At 43.3% G+C, this 17,541-nt stretch overlaps 1 protein-coding gene across 2 annotated transcripts in view; it reads left to right on the forward strand.

Moving 5' to 3' along the window:
- grk3 (G protein-coupled receptor kinase 3) overlaps nucleotides 1-17,541 on the forward strand; it is a 53,628-nt gene that overhangs the window by 13,443 nt on the left and 22,644 nt on the right. For both annotated transcript variants that reach the window (XM_018694494.2, XM_018694503.2), the window contains 3 exons: nucleotides 977-1,053; nucleotides 16,797-16,870; nucleotides 17,082-17,183. In XM_018694494.2, the coding sequence (XP_018550010.1) occupies nucleotides 977-1,053; nucleotides 16,797-16,870; nucleotides 17,082-17,183 (253 nt within the window). The remainder of the gene's footprint in view (nucleotides 1-976; nucleotides 1,054-16,796; nucleotides 16,871-17,081; nucleotides 17,184-17,541) is intronic.

Consider the following 17,541-nt stretch of genomic DNA (forward strand, 5'->3'; position numbering starts at 1 on the left):
TCAGAGTTATTAGTTTTTTTATGGCACATTAAAACCTATGGACGTCCATGGAGACCCATTGTATTTATAACCGTGTAAAGGAGAGATGCCATTCAAATCTCAAAACACTCAGTATCGTGCACTGATGGACCATAAGCCTGTTCTTATGACATGTGCACTTTATGAATTATTAACCGTTGTGCATTAAAATCCTAATACAGAAGTGTGAGAAGCTCTCATTCACTCCCATTGCATCTATAACTCAGTCAGTACGCCTCAAAGACAATTAGTGTTAAAAAATCACACCGGCGCTCAGAGCAATCGCACACATCTTATCCAGGAAATGCTTATCTACGTCTACACACGCGTATTTTCTTTGGACTTCATAGTGGAAGCAAAAGGTCGGTGATGATAAGTGTTGTTTGTCTCCTGGTGGAACAGAAAACAACAGCACCTATCGCCTACGAGGAAACTGGGGGAAAAAGAGCAAACGGTATCAGAATGTAAATACTGGAAAAAATTGTGACCCAGACACTTAAGGAGCCAGAGGTTCTCCACGCCTCTGCACATGCTCAGTGCGTTTCCTGCCGAGGTGTTTGTAGGTGAAGCCCGGCCACTTTCCTCTCGTGTACGTAGGGTGCTGGTGTGGTGTTAATGGGCCCGTGGAGGGGGTGCTAATTGATTCATTCTCCCCACTCTCATTCTCATTAACACCCGTTCCCTGGGTAGCATGTATCTCTCCAGGTTCCCCCGCAGCCTCCCATGTGTCCCCCTCCCTCCCCCTTCCCTTTCCTCCCCCTTGCTGCTGTGTCAGGGGACAGGTGGCAGGGAGAGTCCCAAACCGAGGCCAGGATCAGGGATGGAAGGTGGAGGTGGAGGAAGACGGGGATGACGTCTCTGAGATCCAGTTATTGTTGCATCTGGCTGAGTGATCTGATAATGATGGTGTACATTAACCCACTTCTTCCTCTTCTCCCCCCCCACTTTGTTTTTACAGTATTCGCAGTGTGATGCAGAAGTACCTCGAGGAGAGAGACGAACTGACATTTGACAAAATTTTCAACCAGAAAATTGGTAAGTCTCAATGTTTTTATTGCATTAAAGAACCACTCAGAAGAATCAGATGAAATGCTGCAGCCGTCTAAATAGAATTACCAGCGTTCGCTAGCAGTCCTCTTGAGGAGGGACGAGACGGCTCCTCCACAGACAATTAAATAAAACAATACTTTAAATCTGATTTATTTGAATATGATCACATTCACACAACCACTGTGCATTACTCTTCTGAGACATGCTCTCCATATATACTCAAATTTAACAACAACAAAAAAAACCTCAAGTCGACGTTGGCTTGCTGGCATCTTTTCAGAGCTTTCAACCACATTTCCTCTTAATCAGCTGATGGAGTTTGCTCAGGGAATTAGTTGGGAAAACCCCACCCACTGATGAAAACTGTGAGACGTGTTGGAGCACTTACACGCAGGGAGGCGATCGCTGTCGTTGAAATGGCCGATTCTCTGCAAAGAAAACGCCACAGAAACAGTAAAAGATGTGTGTCGCTCCACGATCTGAATCTGAGGAGGAGGTGCGACGAGATCTCATGCAACAAGATCTCGCGATATTAAAACTTGATGACATGACAACATATGTTTGTTACCGATCTCTTAGCTCTGTATTGTGCCTGAAGAGAAACTGGTCAGTCTCTGTTTACACTTTGAATATTGAGAAGTACTTTGATTATTGTTTGCACTGAGAAAAGATTTTTTATGTTCCATCTGTGGAGAGGAGTTCAGTCAGAAGGTCACACACAGCTTCAGTTGGAAGTTAGAAACTCATACACACATTTCAAAATGCACCTGCAGTGTTTGTGATTGTCATTGACGTTTACTTAAAAATTGTCTCATGAGCTGAGTGTATCCTCACACCCCTGCCCGGAGGTTTTCTGTAGTGAATGGTAACAGGCAGGAAGCAGGATACAGGCGACCAGTGTCAGGTTTATACCCACAGTCTACAACCAGTGAGTCAGAGTACGTGTGGAGTGAAGCTGTTGAAAATAATCGTTTCTACGACGCATCGTGATGTGGACGATTCTGCATCGATGCAGTGACACAACATAATCGGTTCAGAGCTGAGCTCGTCGGCCAATCACTGCACATTTGTAATCAGTCAGTATTTGAGTAGAGCATGTTGTAGTTGTTCCCTCTAAACTGACACTTGGAGCTCACCGTCTGCTCTGATGTTAGCAAACATCAGTGGATAGTTCTGTGTGACGAACATCACTGAGTCCGTCTGCAGACGCTGACTTTTCCCTGGTTATTCTCACTGTATTTAAGCATTTAACACAAACCTGGATTCAGGTTTATTAAAGCACTCTCCAATCAAAGTCTTAAGTGCATCTACCAGATATTCCATCTACCACATTGATCGCTCGTTGCCAGAGGTGAGGTGTTAACTCTGATGTTATTGGTCTCACTGGGGTTCTTCCATTACTGCAGCTGGTCCCTGACATCCAAACCCACAGAGCGGACTGGACAAAAGACATCGATCTCAGACCACTTTAATCCCAACCTGCCGCAGTGTTGTTTCACTTCTGGTTTCTCTCGTGTCGTCCTGAACGTCTCAGATCAGGAGGATCTTTGACCATCGGTGTGGTGTCAGCTGCACACAGTTACCTACCTAATGCAGAGCTACAGGCTGCGATGTTGTTTGTGTTTTCGGTGGCGGCTCAGCGCAGAGCGTCATGCTTCCTGCTTCCTCCTGCCCTCCAGTCGGTAGCAGCGCCTCTGTGCTGGCTCCTCCGACTGTTTCCATTCTGAGCAGACAGGCTTTGTGCCAGTAGTTGTGGCGTACCAGGGGACCACAGTCGCCCTGCAGGCTTCTACTTGGTTTACTTACTGTTCTAGGTCTCAGCCCCCCTGTGAGAATAGACTGCGTTAATTCTCCCTGCCTCCTCTTTGTCTTCAGCTCTGCCTCTGTCAGACTTGTTGCTCTCCTCGTCTCTTACGTTCAGTATTGGCGCCTTGTACTTCCTCTCTTCTGTGTGTGTGTGTGTGTGTGTGTGTGTGTGTGTGGGTGTGCACATGCTCATGCTAGACGCCAGCGTGAAACCCCACAACACCCACTCATCCAAATAATGTCTCAATACTTCCCAGGTGATAAAGAGGTGATCGGCTGAACACGACAGAATGTTTTCTGAAACAAGTAGTTTTTTCTCTTTGTAAACAGAATCTCTTTGGGTTTTGAACTGTGGCTTAGACAAGACAAGACGTCAGGAGAATAACATTTATCACTAATTTTCTGACATTTAATAAAAATCCAACTATTCATTTATTACGTGAGCAGAAAAATTGATCCTTAGCTGCAGCTTTAAGCATATCTATATTTTAACCAGACACTTTATTTAGTTTTTTCTGGTAGGAGTTGTATTTATTGTGTCATGGACATGAATGTGGACAGAAAACACAGCTGCAGTGTTGAAACATTCGTCAGATCAGAACATAACGTGAAACTTTCCCAGGCTGACGTCATTTAAATGTGAGGAGAACGATGTTGGACGTTTTCGGTCAGTCTCTCGAAGGCGCTCACAGTTGTTCACGTGAGAAGTGACTGCCACAAATAGTTGCGTGTAGCAAATAAAAAAGATCTGAGAGAGGAAGAGCAGTGAAGTGAGCGTCGGATCGTCGGTTTCAGAAAGTTAGAGAAGTAGTCGGACTCAGGACACGAGAAAGAAGAGATGAGGAGGAGGTTTTTTTTAAAGCTAGAAGCAGAATGCTAAATAAACTTGTTAGAAAAGGTGAATCACGTCACATTTGTGTCCTATAAATTCCCCCAAAACAATCAAATATCTCTGTAATTAATTAAATTGTAACTGATTAATCAGTCTATAAAATGTCAGCAAATCCTGACATTTGAGAAACTAAAGCCACAAACGTTCTAAACAATTAATCCATCATCTAATTGTTTTCTGTTGGTGGACTAAGCATTTAATCATCGTAAAGTTTCAGCAGCAGACTGTGTCTCTGCTAATGGACGCTGTTTTCTTCGCTCCTCCTCCTCCTCCTCCTCCTCCTCCTCCTCCTCTGTTACCATCCGTCTGCCAGAGCCTGCCCCCTGGTTGCTGCCGGTCATTAGTCCAAGTCTCAGGTCTCATTAGCTCGTCTCCCAGAAAACACTTGTTACCAGGCCGGTCAATGTGCTGGTGCCTCTGGGACGTTTATGTTCCAGGTAATCAACAAGCCTCTGTAATCCCTGTGATATAACAGTGGGTTCAGTCTCTGTACAGGTGTGTCGGTTGCATCCACACTTCTCTCTGTGACTGAACTATGGATGCATTTTCATCAGTATCATCCAGTAAGAATGACCTTTGACTCACAGCTGATAAACTATGAACTCATAGTTTATCAGCTGTAACTGGGCGAGGAAACTTTGTCTCTGTAAATGTTTGTGTCAGAGCGAAGAGATATTTGTAATTTTTCCTTATAATACGGCTGACTACCTGTCAAACAAACAAAGCTGCTTCTTTACTCTCATGTCCTCTGCCTGGATCAACTGCCGCTAACATTTTAGCCTCAGCTTGAAGAGAGCTCGATAGAGAGCCTGCGTCCTGTAACATTTGAATGGCAAATGTGTGGCTTTGCATGTTTCAGTAACAACAGATAGCTGTCCAACACGGTCAAAGTCAGCGCCCTGCAGCTGTGCAGCAGCTCCAGCAATGTAAACAGTAACCACGAATCAAAACCTGTTACCTAATGATCTATTAACTCAAACTACAGCCTGTGGAGACGTTTTAAAACACATTTCAATTATCTGAGCTGTTTTATTTGCATAACATTTCCAAAGTAAGACCTTTCATTCTACAGCAGGGCACAGAGAGACTCATTCATGCTTTAATAATCCGTCTGCTTCTATTATTGCTCTGCCCTTCAACTCATTTAAAATGCTGCAGCCGGGGGGGTTTGATTCAGACAAAATTGAGAGAGCACAACACACCTGTCTCACTGGACGGACAGCGGCCGCCTTTCTCAGCTGGAATAGATATTTTTTTATTCAGTAGAAAATCTAGCACATGCTCTGATTTCATCCTCAGAGAAATGACGAGCTTGTGCTGCATCCAAAATGTAAAATATATGATAATTAATTGTGGCAGAAAATGAGAGGACACATGCTCTGATGGGACGTGTGCAGGCCCAGGTGGTGTGTTCACCTGTGTTGGATCCATTTCTGGTCTCGTCCTGCAGGAAGTCGAGTTAAATCAACAGTTGTTTGAGGCTCGGCCGTGAGTTCGCTCGTGATTTTAGTACTCATAACATGCGTCGTCCTTGAGCTCGACGAGCCTTGTTGACTGTCATGACAACCAAGGTCAGGAGGAAGACTCTGCAGTGCTGCTGGAATGTTTGTTCTCTAACACAGAGAAACAGTTTTGCAGCAGTAAAATGTTAATATTGTGATATTCACAGATACCCTAATTGGAATGGATCCAGTTTGGATGAGTTTGTGCATGAAATGAATCAGAGCTTTAAGGCCAGTTATTGTTCCAATTTAAAAGAATCCATCTGGAGAGTGGCCTTCGCCGTCTGTGGCGGTCCATAAACTCCTGAGGGGGCGAGACATTGGTCACAAAGCTGAAGAAAACAGTGGAGAGCCGATCCACCTGTCTCGACATCTGCTGGATACTGAGTCAGTCCTGTGCCTGGTTATGAGTGAAGTCCACGAACCGGACAAAACTAGTGTCAGACACGATGGCCATTATGTAATGGACATGCTGTACGCTCTAAATATAGCTGCCATACTGGCCACTTCATCACCTTCAGCACTTTCAACACATATATGATTTTTAGTTTTACAATAACCACTGCGCTTCATATTCATACATATTTTTATGTTTCCTGTTTCCCTGTTGTTGTTTACTGATCTAAAGACATGGGTCACAATCTCTGATGTGTCGGATTAAGAGATTATATTCCTGAGAGAGATAGGCCGTGAAGGATCCTCACAGAGGTCAGAGAAACTACCTGGTGAACACCTACCTCGTTTGCTAACGAGTTAGCATTAGCACTACAAGGTGATAACATGTCAGTGTTGTGAGTTGAACTCGTTCCTCTTCTATTTAAGTTACTTTATGTGAAATCACTTTATTTTATTTTATTCAGTCGAGGTCCGAGTCTCTTATTTTGCACTTTTCCTACTTGATAATCTCTCGTATTAATCCATGGATTAAAGCTGATTTATGCTTCAGGAGTTTACACGTGTGAAAATCAGAAATAGAGTAATAACATAAGAAATTCCTGCCACTGTCTCATTTTGTTATTATTTATAAACGCATTTAATGAGGATGAAGTCATGTTTCTGTGATGAAGTCCTCAGGTCAGGGACACACAGCGTTACAGGACGTTGAAGCAGTGAAATATCATTGGTAATAAAAACTGACCCGAGCAGAATTAGTTAATAAAGGAATGACCACAGTGAAACATGAGGCTGTGGACTAATGGAGGGTCGGAGGCGGAGAATGAATCCGTGTAAAGAGAGAGGATCATTGACGAGGTTATTGGAAACCGCTGCTTTTTATTTGGATTGCATCACCCCTCCCTCCTCCTGCCTCTCTGCCGCACAGCTCTTCCTCTGTTTTCATTCTTTAGCCATTTCTTCTTCTTCTTCTTCTTTTCTTCTGTTCTTCTTCTTCATTCTCTCCTAATGCCCTCCTCCCCTCCTCCCCTCCTCCCCTCCTCTCCCTCTCCCTCTCCCCTCGTCTTTCTCTCACTCTTTGCCTTGGCATTCTCCCTCTCCATCTGTCAGACTTCTGGAATGGATGATGGAGAGTTGTGTGTTGCCTAGCAACTGCGGTTGCCATGGGAACCCGACCAGAACTGCTGCATTTTGCTTGTCGACGGGAGAGAAATGAAATTGATTAAAGGAGGAATAAAATAGGTGATGAGAATTGGAGAGAGGAAACGGAGAGGATGACTCTAAGAAAGAAAAGGAGGAGAAGAGAGAGGGATAAGTGGAAAGACCTAAAGACCCGTCTCTAGATTTTATTTTTTTATTTGTTTTTCTCCCAGAATGCAGCATTTTTTTTCCTAGAGGCCAGGATGTGTATGTCAACAGACTGTCCACGCCTCCAGTCCCTCTCACGTCTGTCCTCTTTATTCATCCATCATGATTCACACTGTCCTCACATCAGAGGAATCTGCAGCCGGTTTCTGCACGGACACGACGACACAGCTTTATTTTATGACTTTTAAATGACTGTCAACAAGTGCTGCGGTCAGATTATTCTCTGAACTATGACTGTGTTTCTGTCATTAAATGCTAATTCCTTTTAACTGTAATAATAACAATTTAAACGTCATTATACATCATCTTACCTTCACAAAACGCAGCTGAAATGCTTTATGAAATAGAAAAGAAAAGAGCAGACTGACTGTGAACTGTCCAGTGATAATAACCGTTCATTCAAACAAAATGGCTGCACAAAAACACAGAGAGAGAATCTGTTTTACTGTTATTCTACAAAGAAAAAAGAATAACGGCGAGCCGCAGGTGTCTGTCTGTCTGTTCTCCATCGAAGTTCAGTCTCAGGACAACACTTTACGTCTCATGTTAAAATACGGCCGCAATAATATTAAAGCTCGGCTCCGTTTGTAAAGTGGCAGCAGCCGTGAGGGAAATCAGACTGAGGACGACCCAAACAGTTTGACCTGCCTGAAATCCATCACGACGCCCAATAACCTGATCGTTTAATTGTTCAGGTGATTAATTGGCGGCAGTGACCTTCCTCAAACTGCACGGCAAACGACAGTCAGAGTCCGCCGCTCGTGTTCATTACAACCTGACTGATGGTGGACTTCTGAGCCGGATATCGATATTTTTGTTCGCCTCCTGTGTGCACAGCCCACAGGCAGGGAGGAAATAATCTCAGTTTAAGGTCCATTTAGTAGCTTTTCTGGAGCTTTTTCCTGTGTCACATGATCATCTTCAGCAGGAGGGTTTTCTCAGCTAAAGAAACGCCGCAGTAAACTCGCAGTAAACGTCTTGTGTTGTCAGCTCCTGTCTTGTTAATCTCAGGCCTTTCTCTTGTTTAGATGCAGAGACGGACGCTGCTCTGTGACGAGTGACAAACTGAAGGAGCTTAAGTTACATTAGACCTCGAACAATTCTGTGCTAAAACAGATTGTTGCTGTGTGATAAATTCAGCTGGTCGCTGGTTTAACTCTGGTTATCTCCTCCTGTTCACAGCACAGGAAACAAATAAACAAAAAAAACCCCAGGGCCTTTTCTCTTCCTTTGCTGCTCTGGTTAAAAAGGTGCATCTTTCATGTTCTCACCTCAGAAACCTCAAGAAAATAACATGTCAAGTGGAGGTTTGGTTTGATGGTAAATGCTCCGTGTTCTCAGTAAAGGTGTTTTTGTTGGGTCTGTCCAGTCTGCATCAGAGTGTGTGACAGTTAGGATGTGTGTTTGACAGTTATAATTTCATGTTTCAGACACAGATCCTCTCTGAATGTGCTTCCAGTTGAAGTGACGATGGACAGAAATCTCAATCCTCTGTGAAAATGTTTGTCTGACGTTATGAGGCCTCAGCAGCCTGAGATAATCAGTGATTTCCAGACTTCTGCTTTGGAGCAGAAACAAACACTTCAACTGAGAGAAACTCAAACTTTTAAAATGCTAATGTGACTGACACCTGGTACCTCACATTACCGCCCACTGTAGCTGGTATTTAAAGGGCAACTCCTCCGATTTTCCACATCAGTGTTTGTTTCCAGATGTTGGCGAGGTCTGCTGCATGTGTGACAGTAAAAAGAGTAGTTTAGACGTCACCTGAGAAGTTTAGGTGACAGGCTCCAGGACACGTTAGCACCTACTAGCACCACAGCCCTCAATCTTAGACCAGACTGCCTGTGATTGTGTTGCATTGTGGGTAATGTAGGCGCCAGGTTTGGACAGTGAAGAAGCAGAAACAAGACTGATCCTAAAACCAGGAAGTAAGTTAGCATGTTAGCTCTTCCTGTTGTCAGTGTGTTTGTGGTTAAATGTCTGAAATAAGGTCTGTGGTTTTAACACAAGCTCAAGACATTTTCAGGTTTGATTCTCGGACATAAAATGGGTCAGTAAATCCCCCACTCCTGATGTTTGAAGCTTTTACGTGTCTTAAAAAAGGCGGTTGCTAACGAGTGTCTAAATGAGACTACAGAGGTTGTCGGGGACGTTAACATGAAAACCCATCTACTCACCAGTCCACCTTTACAGCCTCGTTGTGTTTCTACTCACGCTCTTTCAAAATCCGTCTCTGGTTCTACTTTTTTCCTGTCCGTTGTGAGTCGTTGGGCGTTGGATCAGTTTTGTGTTAATGTCACTCCGGCTGGTTAACATGCAGAGCAGCTCTGCCTCACACTTCAGAGACAGATGTCAGCGTTTTGCTTTGTTGCCCACTTTCCACTCGTCCTCTGACCCGCACTGTTCTCCTCGTCTCTCCAGACTTTGGCAACAAGTCTCTGTGTGTGTGTAAGTGTAGTGTTTGAATTCACCATGTGCCTCTCAGGCAGGGAGTCTTTGTGTCTTTTGTTCTAAATTGTGCATTTGAACTGGTTTATTTTAGCTTTTTGTTTCCGTCTTTTACAAATAGAACCTTACTGACACGTCCACCTTGTGTTGGCGACCACATCACTTACACCCAGCGTCCTCTCAGCTCTGTATCGTCTCTCCATGAGCAGCGTTTTGTTTTATTTCTAAACTAAAGTCTCAAGGTGTCTGTAATCTGATGTGAGCAGGTTCAGCGTGTTCAGATGTTGAGAAAGAGCGAGCTGCGGTCGTGTTTAGCATATTCATCTCAGCCCCGTCTTTGTAAACAGTCAAAGTTGTTCCAGGACGAGACATCCGCTCTGAAATTTGTTTAAGTTTTGCAAACAGTCCGGTGGTGAAGGAGCTGTCATGAAAGCTTCATACCTGCCTGAGCCAAAGGGCTTTCAGCAAACCTCCACATGAATACAGTGTCTGTAAAGTCAGCAGCTAACATCATGTAACTCATGCTCTGCAATAACCAGGGATAATTACTTCCTGTAAGGTTAACTTGATGTTAAATGTCAATATTTACTCGTTATATTGTCTGTTGGATTAAAACTGACACAATTAGTTGATCAATATGTCGATTGACAGAGAAATAATCTGCAGATGCTTTGATAATTGATTAATGGTCTCAGTAAAAGGCAAATATTCTCTGATTCCAGCTTCTCAAATTGTTAATTCCATCCTGAAACAAGGCAAGTAGTTTTACAAAGACCTAAAATGTTAAAAATTTGCTCTGCTCATCCAGGTTCAGTTTCTCCTGTTGGTTAGTTTTTTTTCTCATGTTCAGGCTGCACTGACCAGTTTTATAAATTATCATGCAAAGATCAGGTTATTTCTGCTTTTCAACGAGCAACTAAAGGAATTAAACTGTGTAAACTCACAGGTGAGCTCTGGTTAGTTTGTGGAGAGGGATAGAGTCAGAAGATCATTCACATAAATACAGGTTTACCTCACACGCTCAGCTGGAATCCACTGACCCTTTATTTCCAGTGATAGCGGTGCGTGTGATGTTCTTCATGTGTAAACATCCATTAAAAAAGATGCCTCATAGTTTGACATTTTCTCCAGCATCAACAGTAATCCAGGTGATGCTGGTTACAGCGCTAACAGCTAACGCTACAGGACAAAATACAGGCCAGAAAACTCTGGGCCTCAGGTGCAGGATGTCTCTTTGCTCCCTCACCTTGACTCCTTCCAGACAGTGAGCAGGGAAAAGCATTACCTTCAAGACAAACTTGCTGTTGTTCCTGCAACCTTTCAGATTAAAGGTAGGACGTGGAGGAGTGTAGGTGTAGCACTGGCTAGCTAAGTAAAGTACAAACAGATGGTTAACACATGGAAGCAGGTGATTAAACTCAGTCAGATGGTGAAAATGGTCTCACACTGATGTCACCGGTGACGGTCAGAGGCGAGAGGGAGAAGCATCCCTAGAAGGAGGCAGTAACCGCGCACTGACAGCAGCGGGTAAACAGTCGCACAGTTTACCCACCAACCAACACAACACTGCACCGCTGCATCACACAGAGCGAGAGGGAAACCCCACAACATATTCACCCCATCACAGCAGGAAACACAGAATATAATGCTCTAATGCATGTTCAGAAAGGTGCAGATCACTGAGTTTTATTTTAGTCCTGTAGCCTACAGCTGTTGTTTGAGTAGTTTAACAAGTCACGTCACACTTTATGAGACTTTATAGCTCAAAAACAACACAGCTGTCATCATCTACGTTACTTTTTGACCTTTTTGTGCTCGTTTTCAGCTTAAATCTCATGATTTAGTCCTTTTAGACACAAAACTCTGAATGAATCAAATACATTTTTGGTTCTCAGCACATTTTTGACAGTAAAACACTGTAACTCCCCTCACATACCATACAGATATTAGCTGTGTGTGAAATGTGTCAGAAAAATCCCAAATAATTTCATGTTGCATGAAACTTTTGTTGTGTTTTAGGCTGTTGCAAAGTAACGTGTGTGTGTAGGTATTTCTGTAGTGTGCAAGCATGTTTTTTTAGAGACAGTAAAAGTAAATTTGATCGTATTAACTGTCCTAAAACATGTATATTTCTGCCTACGTGCTAAATGACGGCGTATCTGTCTTAAGAAAACAACTTTGTGCTAACACATGTAGAGCCTGTGCTGTAAATAAAGAGGCTGAACGTCAGGTAAAACAGCCTGGACGTTTTACAGTGGATTTATTTCTGACTCTGTGCCAGTGTTGAATCTGAAACTCACCTCTGTGAAACCAGAATTTCAAACAAATTGACCGAGGCGATTAGCATGTCTTTTTCCAGCTCATCGTGTCGGGTCTTTAGCCTCTCCTCGCTCTGGGGTGATCACTGTTAGAGGGCGATATTGGGAGAATGCTTAACATTGTTTGCTAATCCTGATGTTGTACTTGAATGAATATCTGTCACATTGTGCAGTTCACGCACACACACACAAACACACACAGCGCTGGCTCTCCTCCACCAGTAAAAGGTCAGTGTATGTATAATGCAACACAGTCAAGTCATCTCCTGTCTCACATGACTCCTCAACAAGATGAAACTGTTTTTTCCTTTTCCATAAATTTAGTCGTAAAAAACAAAACAAACTGAAACTGTCATTTTAAAGAAGGACAAAGCAGAAGTGCTCAGCTGGACGCCTGCAGCAGTAAAAGGGTTAAAGTCTGAACCACATACTTTGTTAATGAATGTTTTTACTAGACCTGATGTTGACCCATCATATTTATATGTGAGAATGACGTGAGAGCGAATGAAACCGGTGAAAACATGGTTAGGTGTGTACTTCCTGACAGATAACATTGATAGGAGCAGACAGAAAAGTAAAATGCAGTGTTTCTGAAACGCTTAGATAAGTCTGGGATCAGATTATTGTGGTTTGAATCAGTTATCACACATGATGATGGTGCAATAGAAAATAGAAAATAGAAATATTGTGCATCTTTCCACTCGTCATTTGGATTTTGGCCGTCTTAAAGAGAAAGGTTCAGACTCAAAATGTAAATTATTCTTCAAAGTTTAAGTGGCTGTGTGAGCATAAGACCACGAGTACTGGTGAGGAGATGAATTTTCTAATTTAACAAAGGATTATTTTCATTATTGATCCTCCTATCGATTATTTATTTAAGTGTCAGAAATGTCCATCACAAACTCTGACAATTAAAAACCTGCAGATTTCCTGTATTTACAATGATACAATGCAGCAGTCGAGAGGCTGAAATCTTAATATAGTTTGTGTATATTTTATTTTCACGTTGTGTTGAAGTTCAGCCGGGTTTGGTTTTCTCTGCATCGGCATCAAAGCCTCGTTCTTACTGAGAATAATGAGGAGACGGAGCTTAGCGGGAGTTACCTGAGAGGCTGAAGATCAGACTCTGTGGAAGGAGTCAGAGCTGGAACTAATCAATTCAAAAACAGGAAGTTATTCAGCAGCTGTTTTGATTGATGGTTGATTAAGTTGTTAAGATATCGAACTTTCTTCTTCAGCAGGAAAAAGGCGAAGCGTGAGGCGAGTTTGTCGCCATCAGATGTCTTGTTTTGTCCAGAACCCAGAGATGTTCAGTTTATTATAAAGTGAAGTCCAACTGCAACAATTAGTTGATCGATCAATTAGTTTATTGGCAGAAAATTGATTGGAAAATGACAAAATTCTCTGCCTCTACCTTTTAAAATGTGATTTATTTCTAGTTTCCTTTAATTTTAAAGTGACAAAAGACGCCACTGTCGTCTTTTGGGAAATTGTGACGAGCATTTGCTGCCATTTTATTACCCAATCAACTAATTGATTAGATATTAGAAAACGAGCAGATCAATCGGTGATCATGTAAATAATGGTTCTGTGATGAGTCGTCTTTCATCAAACTCAGTCAGATCATCAGCGGTGACGTGGACCACACTCTGAGGCGTCTGAACTCTAAACATCACCTTTGGTTCTGGTCTGAGTTCTGGTCTGGAGTCCTCGGTCCTCGCAGCCAGAGGCCAACTGTTGCCCCTGCTGATGGAGGACAGAGGCAGTTGTCAGAACAAGCCAGCCTGGTATTTTTAGACAGTTCAGGTGATCTCACTAATGAGACAAAGCTCAGAGGAACTCACGTCTGATTTGAGCTAGGTGTGTGTGTGTGTGTGTGTGTGTTGTCTCTGGAAGAGGCCATTTGTTGAATTAGCTGGGCAGTGTTGAAGTGTTCAGCGATTAAGGTTAATCCTTGAGTCTTGGTGATGTAAGAAGTGTCGTTTTCCCCTCTGTCCCTCTCTCTTAATACCTCTCTCGCACGTTTAGTCCTCACTGTTGAAAACCTGTTTGTGTGTGTGTGTGTTTGGGGAGGAGGAGGGGGGAGGAGGAGGTTGTCAGTAGCACCCATTCTGCAAACAAGGATGCCCTGTGCGCTCGGCTGTGTACATACACCATGTGTGGATGCATGTGAGCTGCGTTTATTTGTATGAGGCTTCGTGTCAGTGCTGGAGCGGAGGGGAAATGATGCGTCACGTCTGGAGGAGAGATAAAGCAGAGAGGGGAAGAAGTGAGAAAGGATGATAGTGGGAGCGAGGCCCAAAACAAATGTGCTCCCGCTCTGAGCGCGTCTTTAAAACCGAATCAGGGAGGCCACTAAAAATATGAAGAGAAAGAAGCGAAGACGACGACGACGACGACGACGACGCTCGTTTTCTGTTTGTTCTGCGCCTGATTTCTGTAACTAAACAATCATAAATTCTCTCAGAGCTGCAGAGGCCTTTGTTTGTCTCAGCTGCAGAGAGACTCAGACCTTTAACACCAGCCTGTCTCACATACAAAGACTTTATGTCTCATTTCCCCTGTTGTATGAGCACATTAATCAATAATCTATTTAACAGTTTGTCTCAACAGTGGAAACAGAAAACTGAGAAAAGAAAACTGAGAAAAGCTGCAGATGTTCACAAATAAAAAGCTGGAACTGGAAAATATTTGACATTTTTATACGAACTGATTATGAAAACAGTTCGATCGATAGATCGACTGATTGTTGCAGCTCCACTCTTGATGCAGTCGCAACGATTCCTCCATGTTTACCTGTTTACATTATACAATCAGGGACACATTCAGTTCATTACCGATTATCTGCTGATTAACTTGATTGATTAATTGATTGTCAGGTCTGTAAATAAATAAATACAGAGTAATGAGTAGTTATTGATTAGTTAATTAATTAGTGAAGAGATTAGATAATTCACAAACTGTTAAACTGTAAGAATAAAGTTAACAGCAGCTGTTCTCCGCTTACGTTCTGGGAAACTGAATGTGTTTGTGTTTGAAGACATCTCCTCAAGCTCTGGTTAATAATTCTGTTCATATTCCACTGTTATATGATGCTTAACAAACTAAATAACTAATAATCGACAGATAAATCAATAATGAAAACAGTCGTTAGCTGCAGCTTCTCCTCTCTGCAACTTTTCTACCATTCAAAGCAGATATTAGAGTTTCTGACACATTTCCTTCTTCTCATTCCCTCTAACGACGGTCCGCTGCTCTCTCAACACGACGTCCTGCAGGACCGTCAGGAAGGTCAGCGCGACCGAGCAGACCCACGATCTGAGAAGGAGATCTTGTTAGCCGGTCTATTTTTTGCTAATACCTGATGCTAATCAGGTAAAGGCTCAGAGAGAGAGTCTGTCCTTTCTCTTCGTCCTGTGACCGGCAGCACCTGTGTGAAAATGTGTGAAAACGTTAAATAAGGAGTCAGGGGGATCGTGTCCTGGCCGGCAGCACCGTCTACTGTACACACACACACCACTGTACACATATAGCTGGTAGCCACGGAGGCAATTTCCATGGCAACGGTGGGTCTCATCTCTGTAAGCAACGTGGATGTGTGTGTTTTTTAATCCCCCCTCCCCTCTCCTCTTCCTCAGGTGATGTTTCATTGAGTGTGGATTTGACTACACGGTCGTGAGATTTTTATCCATTGTTGGTGCGTTCGAGTGCGACACCGAGTGTGTCATTTTCAGCCAATAATGCCTGGTGCCATTTTCTGTAATTATGAGCTGTGTGTGTGTGTGTGTGTGTGTGTGTGTGTGAGGGCTCAGGATCATGTACTGTAGCAGCCCTAAGAAGAACAAGACAACCTCAATCCATTATTAAGGCTAATACAGTAAATGGAGCTGCCCTCCTTTTCATGTCTATGTGCTGTTACAGTCGTTTACTTCAGTGTGTGTGACTTCAGACTCTAATATCGATTCAACTGAATATTGATATTTCTTGTCAGATATTTTCCTCTCAGATGTGAGGACTTGATATTTTTCACAATCGACACTAAACAGATTATTTTTGCTTTTGGAGAAAAAGCTAACTGTGTTTACGTCCTTCACCTGTTGCAGTCTGCAGTTTGTTTTTGCAGCTGCTGCTTTGTGAATTTCACTGTGGAAAAGCAGTGTTTTGAGTGTGTGTATTTACACACGACACCTGTGCACATTTACTGTGTGAAACTGGGACGCAGCTCCTCAATGTCTGAATCTGTAAACGCTGCAGCGACGGTCGATAAATTCACACACACTGTTACACGCCTCCAAATGAATGCAGTTCACGTTAGTTTGACTGCCAGGTGTGTTTCATGTTGCAGTTCAGTGGACACATGTCAGGGGAGCATGAAAATCAGTCAGGTTCGTCCTGTGGGGATCTTGAATCCACCAGAACTTCATGGGAATCCATCTGATAGTTGTCAAACCAGAGCAGGTAACGACACAATTTCATTTCTAAATCACAAAGATTCTGCTGCGTTAAGTGCGGAAAACTGACGAGTGACGGCGTCTCATCTTATGCTCAGAAAAAATACTTGTTGAAAGGTGTCAGGCGTTAAGAAGTCCAGAGACTGAAGTGGATTGTTTTTATGTTCGGTGTAGAGCTGCACTGCTCTGGACAAAATGTCTGTGTGGTTGGGCAGCGAGGATTGTCTGCTGACTTCCTCCCGGCCTTTACAGCTTCCTCATATCGCGGTTTGTGGTGACGTTTAAGGTGATGGTATAGATTTGTGGTGTTGCCCGTCGAGCTTTCACGATTTTAATACGATTAATCGAGCAGCTGTAGTTGAGCGTCCGGTTCATAAAGCTGTTGGAGCGTTCTCTTTCTGTTGCTGCGTCAGACACCATCTTGGTTTTTGTTGTGTTTCCTTCTGGATCAGGTAAACGATGCAGTTGAATTGTGATCTGAAATCTAAGAATGGTGCAGCTCTGAAGCGTGTCTCTCCTGACTGTCTCTCCTCTCTGTGTCCTCCAGGCTTCCTACTGTTCAAGGACTTCTGTATGAACGAGATCGACGAGGCCGTGCCGCAGCTCAAGTTCTACGAAGAAGTAAGTCCAAAGTTCCGTGTGTGTGTGTGTGTGTGTGTGTGTGAATTAGACGGCATCATGGGATGGGTGAGAGATTAAAGGCCTGTAATCCCACTCATTCAGATTTAGCCCTCCCAGGAAGCGCTTTGCCTTGTTTTGTAGTTGGTGTTTATTAAGCTGACCTCGTGTGTGTGGTGTGGTGTGTGTGTGTGTGTGTGTGTCTGTGTCTCAGATTAAGGACTACGAGAAGCTGGACTCGGAGGAGGAGAGGTTGAGCCGCAGTCGGCAGATTTACGACGGCTACATCATGAAGGAGCTCCTGTCCTGTTCACATGTGAGGACGACACACCGTCACATCCACACTGCGTCACTGATGCACTCTGGGTCAAGTACATGCAGGGACACAGAACACACACCTGGTGGGAAGAGGAGCTGCTCTCTGCAGCTTAATGCAGCGTTTCCAGCTCGGAGCAGAGAAATCTGAGAAAAGAAAGAAAGAAAGAAAGAAGCTTATTTTCCTCAGAACTTTGAGAAATATTAGAGTTTTGACTCTTTTTTTGTTAGAAAACAGAAAAATATCCATCATGTTTCCCCAGAATCCAATCTGACGTCATCAAATTATATGTTTTGTCCGCCTGCCTGTGTAAAACCTAAAGATATTCAGTTTACAATGATATAAAACAGAGTAAAGC

Source organism: Lates calcarifer, linkage group LG9, assembly GCF_001640805.2.
Source record: "Lates calcarifer isolate ASB-BC8 linkage group LG9, TLL_Latcal_v3, whole genome shotgun sequence".
In the NCBI taxonomy this organism is placed as follows: Eukaryota; Metazoa; Chordata; class Actinopteri; family Centropomidae; genus Lates; species Lates calcarifer.